General features: G+C 36.8%; 1 protein-coding gene across 2 annotated transcripts in view; it reads right to left on the bottom strand.

The window, feature by feature from the left end:
* UTRN (utrophin) overlaps positions 1-16,442 on the bottom strand; it is a 307,788-nt gene that overhangs the window by 74,194 nt on the left and 217,152 nt on the right. For both annotated transcript variants that reach the window (XM_077175513.1, XM_077175512.1), the window contains 4 exons: positions 14,003-14,132; positions 3,755-4,023; positions 1,513-1,659; positions 73-151 (listed from right to left, as the gene is read on the bottom strand). In XM_077175513.1, the coding sequence (XP_077031628.1) occupies positions 73-151; positions 1,513-1,659; positions 3,755-4,023; positions 14,003-14,132 (625 nt within the window). The remainder of the gene's footprint in view (positions 1-72; positions 152-1,512; positions 1,660-3,754; positions 4,024-14,002; positions 14,133-16,442) is intronic.

The following is a 16,442-nucleotide window of genomic DNA, read 5'->3' as shown; positions in this document are numbered from 1 at the left end:
TGGAGTAAAGATCAGTCAGCATTTGAGAAAGCCATCATATCTTACATGCATCCATTAATTCAAGGAACTTACTGGAAAGAAAATGCTGTGATGCAGGTCCAAAATCTCGGTGTGCCTCCTGTAACTGTTTAAGGCGATCCTCTACAGACACCTACATATAAACGCATACACTCAGAATCTACATTGCAACACCATGATCATGATAAGAAGATCACTTGTTTACATTCCTTCTATTGAAATCAATTTGTTTGTGTGTCACAGCAATTATTTGATATCCACCTATTTAAGGCAACATATTTTTCTTTCATCTGCTTAATGAGAATCATGTTTCTATCTTGCCAGTGTTCTGGTGTGAGAACTGTAGATCAATAACAGTAGTTTCACGGTGACTACAGCCAGCTGCTGAAATTTCTGACCTCCTCCCAACCCTTCTGTCGTCCAAATTCCCATTGTCAGCAGGTCTCAGTTTGATTGCATTGATCTCATGCTGCCTTTCCAGCACAGAACCATTTTGGAAGACAGTGTTTCACCAGCTGACATGATGCCCCTCAGTCTAATTGAAACTGCAGTAGCAGTACTTGGGTTGCTTGGTTAACTAAGTTTGAGAGGACACACACAGTACTCCTCCATCCAAAAACAAAAAAAGAAAACCAACAAAATAAGAAAAGAAACCCCACTACAAAATGATATAAGGAAAGGAAAGGTCTGATATGATGCAATAAGAGCTTTGACTCTCAGGAATGACTCATTCAAAACTACTGGCCAACAAACAGGTGCCTAGGTTTTGAAAATTCATTCCCACCATCCTCACTAGAGATGTGATAAGTATTTCCTACAAAAAAGATCACAAAAAAAGGAGAAACCTCAAAAATAAATAAATGAACTTTAGCTGATGTAAGAAACTTCACTAAATCATTCACTGTGAAACTAAGGATGGGTTTCAGCTGTAATCAGGCACAGGGATTTACCTTTGTCAGACCATTTAAGCACAATAATCATAACTAAGCAATATGAATCTCTAAGCATATCCTCTTCTGCTTTTTATGCTAAATTGCTATAGCATATATCTTGTTATAGCTCTACTAATACTTAAATCACTTTAAGTGAAATTTCCTACAGAAACTGAACATTCAAAGACACAATAAAACAGCTTTCACACAAGCTGGAAATACAACAGAAATTTTTACACTAGTTTTTGGTGACACAGATTTATGCAGTAAAATCTACTGCTACAAGACATACAAAAAAACAATGCAGCAATAGCTCCCACTATTTTCCCAGAATTTAATGCAGTTTCCTGTTCAAATAAACTTCTGAAATAGATTGAAAGGAAAAGCTTTTGGCCAAGCTACAGCAGGAAAGGCAGCTCCTTTTGTTGCATTGCTACTAACCGAATAACACCTTAGTGACAGAAGTAATGAACAAATGGTAATAAGTGAATGTTTTAAGAAAACACAGGAGAGTGAGAAATATCCCTCCCCACACACCTACTGTATGTAATCAGAAGAATACCTGTAAAAGTTTCCAGCGCATATTAAGATCATCCAGTTGACGAGACATCTTTAAAGATGGATAAAGGTCAAGTGGAGACAGCTGGCTGGACAAATCATTCACTGTTTTAACTTTTAAGTTGATGGGAGCAATTTCTTCTCTAAAAGCCTAGAAGGGTAAGAAACACACTTATGTTCAGTTGACATCTGAGCAGCATAAAAGTGTAAACTCCACATGGTGCTGACCTGCCCAATGTGGCAGTTTATGCTAAACAACTGCACACAAGTCAGTTCTCAGCAAAGAAATTTCACTCATTCAATATTCTTGCTGTATCACTCATATCCACCTTTGAGGAAAAACAGTATGAAACTTAGTGAAATGCCCACAAGCAAACTGCACCCCTAAAAGAATTTATTTTATTGTTTTTTTGTGGTGCTGTATGGCTTTAGCGCTCTTCTTCACAAAAGGAAATACACAATGCTATATTAGGAGCTTTAGCAGTATAGAGCCTGCCAACTGCTCTTAAGACAAAACATTGCTCAGCAGCTATAGTTTTCAAGTATTAAGCAGCTGACAAAAATTCAATTTAAAAACTATTATTGAACTAGCAAAGCATGAAGGAATGTATCTTCTAAGGAAAAGGAGTACAATGTTTTACCTGATTAGAACCAGAGAGTAAAGCTATTACAATGACTAAAAAGAAGTAACAGGTTTATTGAATCAAATCAAACTAAATACAGTATTAAGACAAAATTGATGCAAGTTTAGTTACAGTTTAAAAAATGCTTCAAATGCCTTGCTTGCTGTGAGTAGTTAAGTGTTCAATCCTGTAAACAGCTTGATTAAACATCATTAAACAAGCCCAAAACAGCTGTAAAGGAAGTATTTTCTTTGGATAATTTAATTATTTATCTCTCTTCAATAATCACTCTCATTAGGCCAAGGAACAGAAAGAACATACTGTTAAGAAAGAAACACTGGGTTTCTGGACAGGCAGTAGGCCCCTATTGCTTTAGCAAATGTTACAGTTTTTCCACAGCAATGAAAATCTGAAAGACTTTGCTTTCATCTACTTTAAAGAAAAAGTCATTAAGATATGACAAATCACTTCTTAGCATAAGAACAAGGAGCTATTTAGCATTAGCATCTTATTTCTTGCTTTAGCATCTACATTAAAATATAAGAGAAGAAGGAAGAGCTCCATTACTCTTTTCAAATCAACAGCAGTCTGGATATTAACTCACCTTTGACTGCCTTTGTTTTAAAGATTTCAATTCCATTAACCTTGAAAGTAACAATATAATTTGGAGAATGAGGATGCTTACATTGCTATATGTGAAATAATGTAGCCCTGTGAATTCACAGACACTGTATACATAGAGACAATATCTACAGAAACCCAGTTGCAGCCCATTTTATTCTTCTAATACCAGCATCCTATGCTGAAGACATGGATGGTCAGGTACACAACCCCAGGGTCTTCTAATGCTTTGCTATACTTATTCTTAAGCTTAAAAACTGAAAATTTGTGTTTTTGAAACAGAAGCTTAGCGGTAAATGCTGAATTTGCCTGAAACAGCAATCTTCTCTACCTATATGTGCATACCCACATGTTCTCCTGGAATCTATGATATTCATTGCACTGTACTATTTCCAGTCAGCTTTTCTGGACAATGCTATCAAAAGATATTTCTTCTTGGGGAGCTTTGCATTACCAGGTCCCTACCCAAGCCATGAAGTTAGGCAGGGGATAACTACCCATCAAAAGCAGCCATGCCTTGGGATGCTGAGCCCTGCATGGAACCCAGGCAGCAAGAATAACAACATTATAGGTATGTAGTATGTGTTCTTCAGTTTGAAATAATCCAGGTGAGAAGCCAGGCTAAAGTAAAAGCAAATGCAAATTTGCTCATACAAACAAAAATAGACAATAGGCATGTTTAGTTTGTGAAAGTTAAGGAACATCAATTTAAACTATGTATTTATTTCTGTATGATTAAGAAAGCTCTAAATGTTTTTCTAAAAAGAGAGTTACACTTGATGGCCAAACAGATCTGTGTGTGTAGATAATCCCAGCCAACACTGGGAATGTGGCCCAGCTCTGGACTTTATTTGAGACTTCAGATACCATCTTTAAAGACTTTAGACTGCACATGAGAATTTCAGCATACAGTGTATAAATATGTAATATGACTAGAGGGACTAGAATGGAGAGATCTGACACACAAACAAACAAAATATTTCCCAGGAATTCCACACTTACCATAGTTTTCTCAATGTGATCTGGTAATGAATCTATGAGCAAGTCTCCTACAGGTTTCCAGCCATTCCTCACATTTTCAGCCTCCTTCAAATCAGCATCAAGGTCATCCATGGCACACTGAAGGTCTTTCAGTTTTTCTAATGCTTTGTCTACTTGCTTCTGCCAGATACTGGCACTGGCATTTAGGTTCTCCCATTTCTCTTTTACCTCCGATGACTGTTTACGCATGGCTTTGGCAATCTTCAAGGCTTTCTCCTCAGGGGTCAATTCTGCAGAGGGGAATAAGAGTAATACTGTTTATTTCTTATTTTTGTCCAGTTAAACCGACAGTGCTCCTGAAATACACACTCAAGACAGTCAGTAAGTCCGTCTTAAGTAAGTAAGTGTCGACTGAAAATTTATTTCAGCAGGTAAAAGGTAGAAGAAAGTCCACCTTGCTGTAACTGAAATAAACCTCAATCACTCCTACTGACAACACAATTCTTGATCAGAAGACAGGAGCCTATTCCTGACTTCCATATATTATGATACCCCAAAGTAAAAGCAGCTTACTGCTGATTTGTTACTTTTGGAGGGACAAGGAAAGGAAATAGAAGATAGTTCTTCCTTCCTGGGAACTTCATTAGGTAATCTTTGCATCATTTCACATAGAAAGAGCAAGGACAGTGCTTTGCTCCTGGATCTCTTACCACCACCTTTCACTGTGGCACCAGGATGTCTCTTCATATTCAGTAGCAAAACCCAAGGTACACTAAGTACCATGGGGGGGGTGCGGTTCTGCAGCACTATATGAGTTTTTCTGTGTAAACACCGAAATCCAAAAAGGCTGATTTAAATAGTTTTTCCAAACCTACAAATATTCTATGAAGCTGTTGACTGAAAAAGAATCAAGCTTATGGTGTACTATTTCTCACAAATTTCAGGCTTGTGTCTAAATCTCACACAACCCAGAAACCCTTCAGTTTGAGACTGAGCAAGACCCAGACAGCTTGAAAGCTAAAAAGAAAATCCTAAAACATCCCCAGCAGGTCCTGCTGTCTGCTGCCTGGGGGTCCTTGCTGAAAAACACTCATGGGAAGCTTCCCTCATCAGGGAAGAGTTGCTTCAGTAATGACAAACAAGCATAGCCAGTCTCAGAGGATTCCCCTTCTACATAAAAGCAAGCAGAGGAAACTATAATGCAAAAAACTGAGAGCAAAAGAAGTAGCAGAGACATGACATACACTGAAACTAAGCCAATTGGCCTTCTATTCAGTCCTAAATAAAAGCTCTGGAAAAGGTTTATCAGAGTACTCTTGTGATTAAAATTCAAGTGTTGCCTATGAATAAATTATACACAATCATGCAGAGATGAAAGTACCATTTTTGTCAGAAGTCAGATGAGACATACCAACTTTCATTTACTGATAGACTGTCTTTAAAATCATTACAATTGACTGAGTTTGGAGTTGCTGCTGTGGTTGGAGGAAGGTGAGGGGGCAACAGACAGAAATTGTGAGGGAGGGATGTTTTTGCTTTACCAAGGTCAGAAGAATGTCAAAGTAAATGCACAGTTATGGTTGCAAAAGTTACCCAACTGTGCCTCTTACATGCAACTGTTGTCCCATAGTACCAATACAGAAAAGCATATTCTAAGTAATTAACACAAAATAAAACATTGAGATACACTCCAATTAGTTGTTGAGAAGTCACTTTTTTCCAGATAAAAAAGTAACAGGGAGTTATTTGGATCACAACCAGAATTTCTGCCCACCAGTTCCACATATTTGTTCTGTTTATTCTCTTAAAGTTTTTTTCAAATCTTGTCAGCCCATATAGGTATTGATATATGCTAGACTATGATGACTAAAAGAGCATTCTGGTCATCACTAGAAGAGATTCAAGACAATCCAGATGCCATCTGGGGGGAAAAAACCCTACCAACAAAATGAAGAAAAATCAACCCACAATGCAACTACAATTTGTATTACAACTGTTGATATAGGGAGGAGAGAGTTGCACAAAAGCACAAGGACCTTGCTGGGAAGTGGTTATGTAGGAGAAACAACAAACAAGGAATGGTAACCAGAGCACATTGAAAGGCAAGAGTAATCAACAAGAGCCAACAGCACCAAGGGAAGGGGGACACATACCCAGCCTGTGGGTTGTGGTGCATGTTTTGACCTCAGAAGAGAGAGACATTTAAAGAAAGAGTGCAGCTGAGTGTTACAATACATATTTTGAACTTACCAAGTATCTTAAGTTAATATTTCAGTGACTTGTTTGGTGTCATAAGCTATTACATGAAAGCACAGCCTATGGGCCCTCTGCCTCTAAAAGCAGAGATTGTACCCAGGCTTAGGGACACTGCAGTGGCAAGAAGGGATTGCAGAGGAGAAACTTGGAATGAAATGACTCTGAAAAAATCCCACAATGCTTAACTAGATGCAAAGAGATATGAACTACATATGCAGCTCTGGGATACAGAGACATGGCAGTAACCTACAATTTGCAATACTGACACACCAGAACAAAGATGAAGACCAAAGCTGTGCTGTGATAAATTGAACCTTGTCTCTGAATTTACAGCATTTCACAGTAGAATAAACTGCATTATAGCACAACACAGTTTTGGAATGATCTTTACCCCAAGTTCTGCAAAGAAAATATTTCTTTATTTCTTTTGAAAAGAAATAAAGCTCATGCTCTAAGTAAAACCCAATTTAAGGAAAATTCTTTTACACAGAAAAGAACAGCTACAAAATGCCTATGTAAAGACATCAAAGAAGTTGTTAGCATAAGTACTTTTGGAATAATTCACATTTGAGAATAATAATATTGATGAATGAATGGGAATTCACTTCAGTCAGAATTCACTATACACTACAGAATTCACTACAAAGGGACTGTGAACAATCTAGAAGTCAAGCTGCACCTAAGGACCAGCATTTAATATTACAGGTTCTCTCACAGGCTGAGGTTTCCTATCATACAGCTGTAGGTTGTGGGCAACCAAACCTCATCAGTGAAAGCTGCAAGATTTATAAATTAGGATTAAGGGAACACCCAGAGGTAGAACACCTTACATAAGGTAAGGCAATACTAAGCTTCATTGAGAGGGGAGAGAAAATTGCAGACCAATTGGATAAAGCCTCCTCTGTTGGTACCTTGAACATGTGAATACAGGGGACACAATACCCAGAAACTGGACTAAGGCAACGTTCCATATATGCAGAGCTGCAGTCTACCACTTTGATCCAACATCATGCAGTCGCATCATTCTTTATCTGTTGTCAGAGCCAAAGCCTACCAACACTGCATGAGAGAGTAGGATGCTGCAAGACCCATGCAGGTCTAAGCTAGGTTAGTAGTCAGTTAAAATGATCAGTCACTTGACAAAGAACACATGGAAAGCTTTATAGTAAGAGCTGAAAATCTTGCAAAACTCTTTGGCTTTCCTTAAAGGCATATAGACACAGGAGATCCAATGAGTGTTTCTTGCTCTAACAGAGGCAATAAGAAGAAAAGTGACTGTAGCACCTGGGGATAGGTTCAGGGGTGGTTATGTTGGTCCTCAGTTAACAAGTGGATTAGATGATCCTGAAAGTCTCTTCCAAGCTTGATGATTCAATGATTAGAAGCAGGGAACAATAGCTTGACTTTATTTGTCTGGCCAGCTAAAACAAGTCAGCTTTACTCACAAAAGAGCTAGTCCCTTATTTGGGAATGGGAAAAAGATTCCAGGATGATTGGGGTGATACAAATATCCCAACAGAACTGAAACCCAAAACATATTTGAAGACCATTTGTCAAATCAATCTTATAGTGCAAGGATATCTACTACATATTGTATTTGAAAAGTATTAATTCATTGCAAGACTGCTTTATTTTACAAAAGCTTTGGAAGTGCTTGTAAACCTTGCACTAAAAAGACATTTACTAGAGAAATAGAGCAAAATATGTGCTTTTATGAGCTATAAACCATTCAGCATATATTCATTTAACAGAAATACATCTTGTATAATTTTATGTTTTCCATCACAAAAGCCCAAGTTATTAATGAGCAACACATTACTTTCTTTCAAGCAGAGATCACATTCTTCAAGATACTGGTTGCATAGCATAAAATTGTAAATCTCAAAGAAAGTGTCTTAACAGTAAGATTTTTCTTCTTTTAGTTTGGAATTCATTTAACCAGCCTGTCATTACACAAACCAGCAGACAGGATTCCTTTTTGCTGTGAAAAAATTTTACACAGTAGTTGTTGCTCTTTTTTCTTACTTTATATTAAGTCTTCTCAATCACCAGTTTGATCAGTGTCTTCCCACCCCTTTTTTTTTAATGGTACTTATTACATTATCACTTCAGCAGTTGCTTAGAGAGTAAGAACAGCCTATATTCACTGGACCATCTGTTTACAGGAGGGGACAGATATTAACTGACCTTGCAGTCAGGGAAAAGAACTCCTCTTCTGTAATGAAAAAAAATCTTGATTTTAATACACATTTTTTTGTCACAAACAAAGCACTGAAAGCTCCAACAGCTTTTCTATGTCTCTAGCACAGACTGAAGGAAGACTTTCAGGCCTGAATTTTCAGCATGTATGTTCCTTGCATGCTTACATATATGGGTAATAGCAGTGAAGAAAATTCTTCTTGCTTAAGAATTTATTTTAGCTATTGGCTGTAGCAAACTATTTGGCTGTAGCAGTTTTCATTCTAATCAACCAATTAATCCTTGTTATGTAGCCTTGAACTAGTGATTTCTTTCCATCTTGCTGAAATTGCAATGACTTCCTTTCACTTCTGCTAAATTCTTAACCAAATATACTGACACTGGAGATGATTTCATATTGCCTTCTTCTCACATGACATCAAACATTGTCTCTTCCTTGGTTCAATCAATCTTTGCAGCAAAAACAATGTATGACATAGCACTGTGCTCATTATGAAAACTTTCAGAGCATTTGAATAGGCACAATGGCCCATGATCAAACTCCTCTGCAGAAGATCCAAAAGCAAAGGCTTCATTGCATCATGAAGCCTTTAGCATTGCTCTAGAGAAAGCATTGTCTGAGTTTCTAACAACCTTGACAGAAAACTTAGTCCTGATGTGATGGGAACAGGAAGTTTAAGAACAAGCAGTAGTTGGTTAAATGTTAAATGTAAACATGTTTCCACCCAGAGAACAACCCGTATTTCAGATAAAACTGGGACACAACAGAGCCTACAAGTCAGGAATGAATATGACTAGGTTTATATCCCAAGGTCCTCATGAATAAAAAAACCCCAAACAATCATCCAATAATAAAATTAACCATTTTGAACTTCAGCCAGCCTGTTTCCATTAAAATCCTCTAAGTTTGCAATCCACACCACTCAGCAAGTGGAAGCAATTTCCTTGAACTTTACTAATATGGCTCCAAGCAGACAACCACATAGACCCTACAGGACGAATTTCAAAGCTTTACCAAAACAGACTAAACTTGTAAGGGTGACTAAAAGAGCTAATTTTGAAAATGAGAGAGAGAAGTATTTTGTGATTCTCTCATGGGTAACTGCACATTTCTCTTATCATAGGAAGAAACTTTTAGAAGACATGAGTGAATGAGCTCCAACTAAAACAAAAGCAGCAATGTTGAAAATAGTGTAATTAGTTTCTGGATATGATTCCACTGACTTCCAGTGAGCTACATCCTCTTCATTCTCCTAAGCACTTCTAATTCACAGTCAAGACTTCATACTCAGTCCAACAGCACAGCAGAGGGAAAAAAATCCCAGTAGTGTATGATAGCTAGAGAACAAACCCAAATGATTTGGAATAGAAATGCTGCTTGCTATATAGTAGAAATGCTGCTTGCTATATACCTGTTATATATTAGAAAAGAATAAATTTTTCTATCTGCCTATTTTCAGTGAGATCTTTCTTGCAAAAGGAAAAATTACGGCAGAGAAATTTACCTAAATGTGAGTGACGGTAAGCAAAAAAAATCAGCTTTTGTTTATGCCTGAAACAGGTAAAGATATTGTCCCTCTACAAGTTTATTTGAAGTATCTACATACAATTCACTGATGCCTATAACATATTTCTTTTATAACGCAAATGTGATTTATGGGGCTTTCTATTCAATTAATAGAAGATAACAGATGGTAAATACTTATTTTTAAATGTTGTGTTTATCACAACAACTTTTGCTACCAAATAGCAGCTTTCAAAGCTAAGAATCTAATTGTCTTAAAAAATTAAGTTACTAAAGTAGTTGGACAACACTGCAGACTCCCGGAACCATTCACTATTACAATGACAATCAGTGTAGTGGCCTGTGATGATCTGCTAGGATGTTTCACTGCTTCAGTGGAAATATAAGGACAGAATTTCAGCAAAGTTTTATCATCAGTTCATAGAACCCTGGGGACATAAAATATAAATCTACTTTCCTTTGTCTTTCCAATGGCCTGTAACCTTACAGTACATGGAATTAAAAAGCCAGCTGTAACTATGCCATAGAGAAATATAATTAACTTTTTTAGATCAAAGTTTTCTCCTATACTATGGACAAGTGCAAAAAATGCTAAAAACATAAGCATTTTCAATTTCTTTAACCTGTCCATCCATTAAATTCAGCAGCTAGCCTGCTGGCTCATTAATCAGCTCCATTCAGATGCTGAGGCAGCTCAAATACAGGAAGACTGTGAAGCTTGCTTTTTTGTGATGGGGCCTCTCTACAGAAACATGGCAAAACAAAAGCAGAAGACACATGGGAGATGCAATTGGCTAAGAAAGTAGTTTCCTGGAAGATCGAGAACTCTGACTGAATGTGCCAGTTACTCTCTGGTACAGTGGAAGGCCAGCACAAGAAGCATAAGGTTAAGATGGGGAAAGAAGAAACCAAGGGTTACTCATAACCTGAAACTACATTCTTGTCATATGTTTGAAATTAACAAGACCATTACAGAAAATAATGGGTGGTCATAAGGCATGCTGTAACAAATGTTCTCTTTGGACGGAACAATAAATGTGTGTGTGTGTATATATATATATATATACACACATATATATATGCACAAGTCCTTCAAAGAGGTCTCAGTCAGACAAGTTCAAAACTGATTCTGATCAGTTTGTCCTAAATCTGTCTTATTCTATGCCCTTGCAACAATGCCCTCTGTGGCATGAAAAGACCTGTGGTGAAAGAGGAAGCTACCAAAAATATTGATTAAAAAAAAATAAATTCAGAGGTTGAAGAAAATAGAAAACAATGTCACAACTTTTATCATCTTCAGATTAGCTAATCATTCCCTCAAAATGACCCCTTCCCTTATACAAGGTAAGAAATAACCTCAAGAAACTGTGATTTCCAATTAATGCAAGTTTGAGTTAGTAAAATAGTTTTGCTATTTCTATTATAGAACCAGCCAAAGTAATTTTCAAATCAAGACTGTGCAGTGTTGACTGTCAATATTTTTAGAAAACAGACTGTCAGTTTAGAATCCATAACCACACTCCATGTTTATCGACATGAAGTGGACTTCATTGAAGTCAACAAGTTAACTTTAATCAACTACAGAGAACACCAGTGACCAAGAGGCTGACAGAAAATTAAAAAAAAATAACATCTTAAAAGCAAACTAAAGCCCACATCCTTCACTGATAATGGTTAATCTGAAGAAAAATTGTATGCCTCTGGCTGTCCTCTAGTTCAGAGATTAAGTTTTCTGGAGACTCGTGGCATCAGTTGTCAGAAAAAATTTACTAGACTCACTCCTAGGTGAAAATTAACAGCTTATTACATATATATGAGCTCAGACAGAATGATTTAAAGACAGCTTTTGGCCAGAAGGTCTATTAATCTACAGAAAGTGCAGGCCTGTTCTGCACAGGGTGCGAGTGCCCACTGCCGGCAGCGGGAGCTTCATTGGGGTTTCTGGGAGAAGAGGCTGGAGCTGCCCAGTGCCAGGGACAGCAGACTCTAATCAACTCACCAGGGGGCACACCTGAGGCCCTCAGCCACACTGGTGGCACCTCACAGAAAGTGTATTTAAGAAACATAAAACACCAGAGAGGAGGAGGGAACCAACAGGAGAAACAGCAGAGGGAACACCAAAGTCAGAGAAGGAGGAGCAACCCCGTGGTAAGGCAGATTTTCCCCACGGAGGAAAGGTGTGAGAGCAAAGAATTAGGAGAAAGAAACTACTAGGCTAACCATGAAGTCACCACCTTCCCACCCTCTCGTGCCACTTGTTGCCTCACTGAGCATGACCGGCATCACAAGGCAGGGTAGGGACAGGAATGAGGGAGTCAAGCTGAGTCGGTGAAAGGTGGGAAGAAAGCTGTGGTTTTAATGTTTGTGAGGCTTTTTCCCCACTACAAACCAACTTAGTAATTAATTATTTATTTTAAATGGCAATAAATAGTTTGTTTTCCCCAAGCTAAACCTGTTTGGTCCACAGCAGTAGTTTGTACAGGATCTGCATCTGTGACCCATCTGATCCTCATCCTGACTCCTGAGCTTTCTCTCTCATGTTCTTCCCATCTCCTGCTTCCTTTCCACTGCAGTGGAAGACATAAGTGGATGGGTGGGAGTTTGGCTGGTAGTCAAGACTAACCCATCACACGCTCAAAAAAGAAAGTCCATGGAAGTACTGAGTGTGAAGAAGAAAGAGGAAAAGAAGTTCAGTGCACATGTATGAGGCTCCTCAGTCTGAACATATGACTGGTTGTTAAATACAATGGCTTGACCAGAGACATACACACATCACCTGCAGACCATGGATGTCATTGCAATGCAGTTTACCATGGTCATCAAATTTCCTATTCATTGGTGTAACACAAAACAATAATAATTTTCATCATAATAGACTGATAGCAAGAATTTATGATGCATCTTATAATCTGAAGTTTGCGTTTGCAGTTTGCATCCTGTCAATCAACACTGACTAGATCATTGATATCAAACCCTGTTAGAAAATGAACATTTTGCATTGGCAAGGTTTTATGTGCTAGCATCATTTGCACTGAGAGCTTCTATGATTTTGAGAAGAGAATCTGCAATTTCAAACTTCTGTATGAAAGAATGAACAGATATACAGAGAGCATCCTTACTTTTCAACTGCAAGGTTGCTTGTGATTTAGACCAACCAAAACATTAGAGATGCCATAAAGCGAATGGGTTTGAGAGGAAAGAGAAACAGAATATCTTCAGGAGTCAGGAGCTCAAAACAGAAGTCAAGTGAGGGCACCAGCAGCACTAATCAATGAGATAAATGGTTCATTGGCTTTAATCACCAGCTATTCAAGACTTAGTGATAAAGCTGAACTAGGGAATATGAAACCACATAAAAATTTGTACAGAAATAGCGCAAAGTATGGATGCAGGAGATTAGCTGTTTCCACTGAACAAACTTAAGAAGTTCGCAATGGAGATGTATAAGATGATGTATGGAAATAAAAAACTAACTCCTGATAAAAGCAGATATACTGTAATTTTGTAAATTATACAGAACAGTAAATTGTTCACACCTTACAGCAACTGACAGTTCTGCAAAAGCAGATTATTACCTTTTCTGAGAACAGCTCTTGTGTGACTAAAAGTAAGACTTCATAATGCTGTAGCTTATATCAGACATGTAACTGTACTAGTACTTACAGAGATAATTTCCTATTTTGTGGTTGTGGGGGAGTGGAGAAAAATTATTACCTTTTTGCAGGTCTCTGATATTTAGAGTAATATCTCAACAAATACTGTGCAAAACCAGTTTCTAACAGAGCTGTAGTTCCATTCCTTAGCAAGGATTCACCCAATATTCAAATCCTAAGGATTCTGAAATGACTTCCTTCCTAAAGTAGATTTATTTTACTTCTAATGAGATACACCACTAAACATGCTTATTTCTATTTGTGGAGTAAAACTTTGCAATAGACATATGGATGTTTGAATGGGAATCCTTGAAGTACTATTCTGACTACATTTAAGGTGCATATGTTATCATGTTAAGAAAAAAGAACAGAACTATCATTAGTGTTTTGAACCAAAAATTGGAAAAAGCAGAAGAGATGTTTCTACTTCTTCCATGAAAATGTTATAAATTTCCATTAAAATCTTACAAAGCAGAGAAGTAACCCTTGAGTCTAAAACAGAAATAAAAGCCATCAGGATGCCATTCAGAAGATTCTGAGGTCTGAGCAAGTAACTGGGATACAAAATATGTACTAGAGACATGCAAGTCTTTTCTCTCTTTTTTTGACCCTCCCCAGCAGTGAGTATTTTCTGACCTGTTTTTGAATGCAAGCTCCTCCTTGGTTCCTCAGGCCCCTCAATGGGTTGGTCAGCAAGGAAAACTCGTGCCTGGTCCACAGCATTGAGAACGGTTTGCTCTTTTTCCTTCAGTTCACGCCTCAGAGCCTTTTGGGAATGGAAAGAAGAATTCACTTGTTACTTGACTTTGTGAACAATATCACTTTCTCTGTTTTCATCTCTCCAACCACACCTGCCTAGTGAGTGCGCAATAGCCAACATTAATCAGACTGCAAGATAAAAATGCAAATTTTACAAAATAGAAGGAGGAAGAAATTGAAGCTGGAAGGGTAATTTTTAGGAAGTTGACTTGAAGAAAGGAATACAAGAAAGGTGATGATGGTAAGTTTAAAAAAAGCCTAACAAATTACTACATTAAAATTCCATTAGAAAGTAAATTTAATGGGGTTCTTGCTTTCAACAGGATTGCTAATATATAGTAGATTGCTACAACAGACTGTTTACTTTTTTGATAGCTGGAATAACAGCAAATTGCATCTACTACGACTTCAGGAAATTACTTTACAAATGCTAAGGTGAATAACAAAAATTATTAACATTCCTTAGAAAACGAAACATCTTGTTTCTGTCCACTATTTACTAAAATTTTTAAAATTTAGAAAACATGTATCAAATTTTATTGTGATAACACATTCTGAAAAAGCAATTTTTTAAACTAATCAAAAAATATTTTGATTTTAATTATGCAAAAATCCTTTGAAACTTATATACAGAAAGAAAAAAAAAATCAATTTTGATGTAAGATTTTTTTCATGGTGGTAGAAATAATTTCAGGATATTTTGCTCTCCAGCACCTATGACTTTATTAAAGGTTTAAGTGTAACCAACCTTTAAAAACATAAGTTTATAAGTAGTCAGCTGTTATGTTTCTTATGAAGCATTTTCTTCCAGCATAAAGCATAAATATGTCCCACCTGGAAGGAAACTACTTTTCCTGTTTTATTTCTATTATTTTCTACACACACAAAAGAAGATACTTTAAACATTATTAAAATGCTATGTTTATTTTTTACAGTATATTTTTTAGTTCTTATTTAAAAGTCAAGGCTTATTTTGCTGTCACAATTTGCTAAGGCCCCATTCCTGATCAAAATGCAGTTAGCCAGTGCTGACAAAATTATATAATAAAATGAGTGTTCTACTACAGAAAAGTTTGAAAAACAGATATCATAAAAGCATCACAAATGCTGTCTTATCTTTTCATTACTTAGTCTCTTGATGCCACAATCACAAAAAACACCCTCATCTCAACTTTAGCTTAGCAGGAGACAAGATGTTACTTTTCCTCCTTCCTTCCCCACTTCATTCCTTTATCTTCCTCATCTTTCCAAATCCTTCCATTCTATTGCTTCAAATAAAATAAATAAATAAAAAACATGTAAATAAATACATAACCAAGAAAAACTAAGCACTGATAGCACAGTAACCTTGATTACATTTAGGAACCTGCATTATACTGTCCAGTAAGCATTAACTCTTGTATTTATACAAGCACTCCTCAGAACAGTGTTCTCTGTATACTTCTGTATAGCAATGATATTCTTTGTAGGATTCAGTACATACTAGATGTAGTAAGTAATGAAAATTGCCATTTAAAAAACAAACCTTCTTTATTAAAAAAAAATAAATACAGAAATGGAAGTATTGTAAAAGCAACATTCCTGAAGAATCACTTCAGTTCTTCACAGTATGTATCAATATTTTAGTTTCACATTACACACACTAGAATAAGGTACTTTGAATCATCCACAGGTTACAAATCATTAAGGCATTCTCTACGTAGGAATTTGTTTCAAGAAAGAAAGAAGGCAGTTTGTATGGCTAGAAAAATTCCCCATTTAAAAGACTTTTGGTTAGTAGAACCTGTGTGGATGCATCAGTAAAATATAACACATTTTAATTTCAAAAACATGTCAGAAACAGAGGGCTGATTACTACACTTTGAAGTAGGGAATATTTCTAGATTTACTTTTCTCCCCTCCATATAACTTCCAAAATATTGCCAAAGCATACAAGAAAAGGAAGGCTATGTCACTTTTTGAGTATGCTAAGAAATTCCAACAGTTAGAAACAATCTAGAGAAGGATCTCTTTTACTCTGTCTCCTGTTTACCCTCACATAATGCCTTTCATCAGTTTCTCCTGACCCTCAATAAAACTTCAATCAAGTTTGACCTAAGAGACCTTGGATTTAATTCACCAACATCCCTGCCATTGAAGTAGTTCAAATTGAAGTTGACAACAAAAGATTTTAAGAGTTTGGCCCATACAGCTCATCAACTACAAGTCATCCATAGCAATCCTTATCAATATTTTTATAGAGAACTCTCTTAGCATAACATAAACCATACAATGAAATAATACTACTAAAATCATTTAGCAGTAGAGTACCTTGAGC

Source organism: Agelaius phoeniceus, chromosome 3, assembly GCF_051311805.1.
Source record: "Agelaius phoeniceus isolate bAgePho1 chromosome 3, bAgePho1.hap1, whole genome shotgun sequence".
Lineage (NCBI taxonomy): Eukaryota > Metazoa > Chordata > Aves > Passeriformes > Icteridae > Agelaius > Agelaius phoeniceus.
The sequence above is the reverse complement of the archived record's forward strand: the minus strand, read 5'-3'. Positions and strand labels throughout refer to the sequence as shown.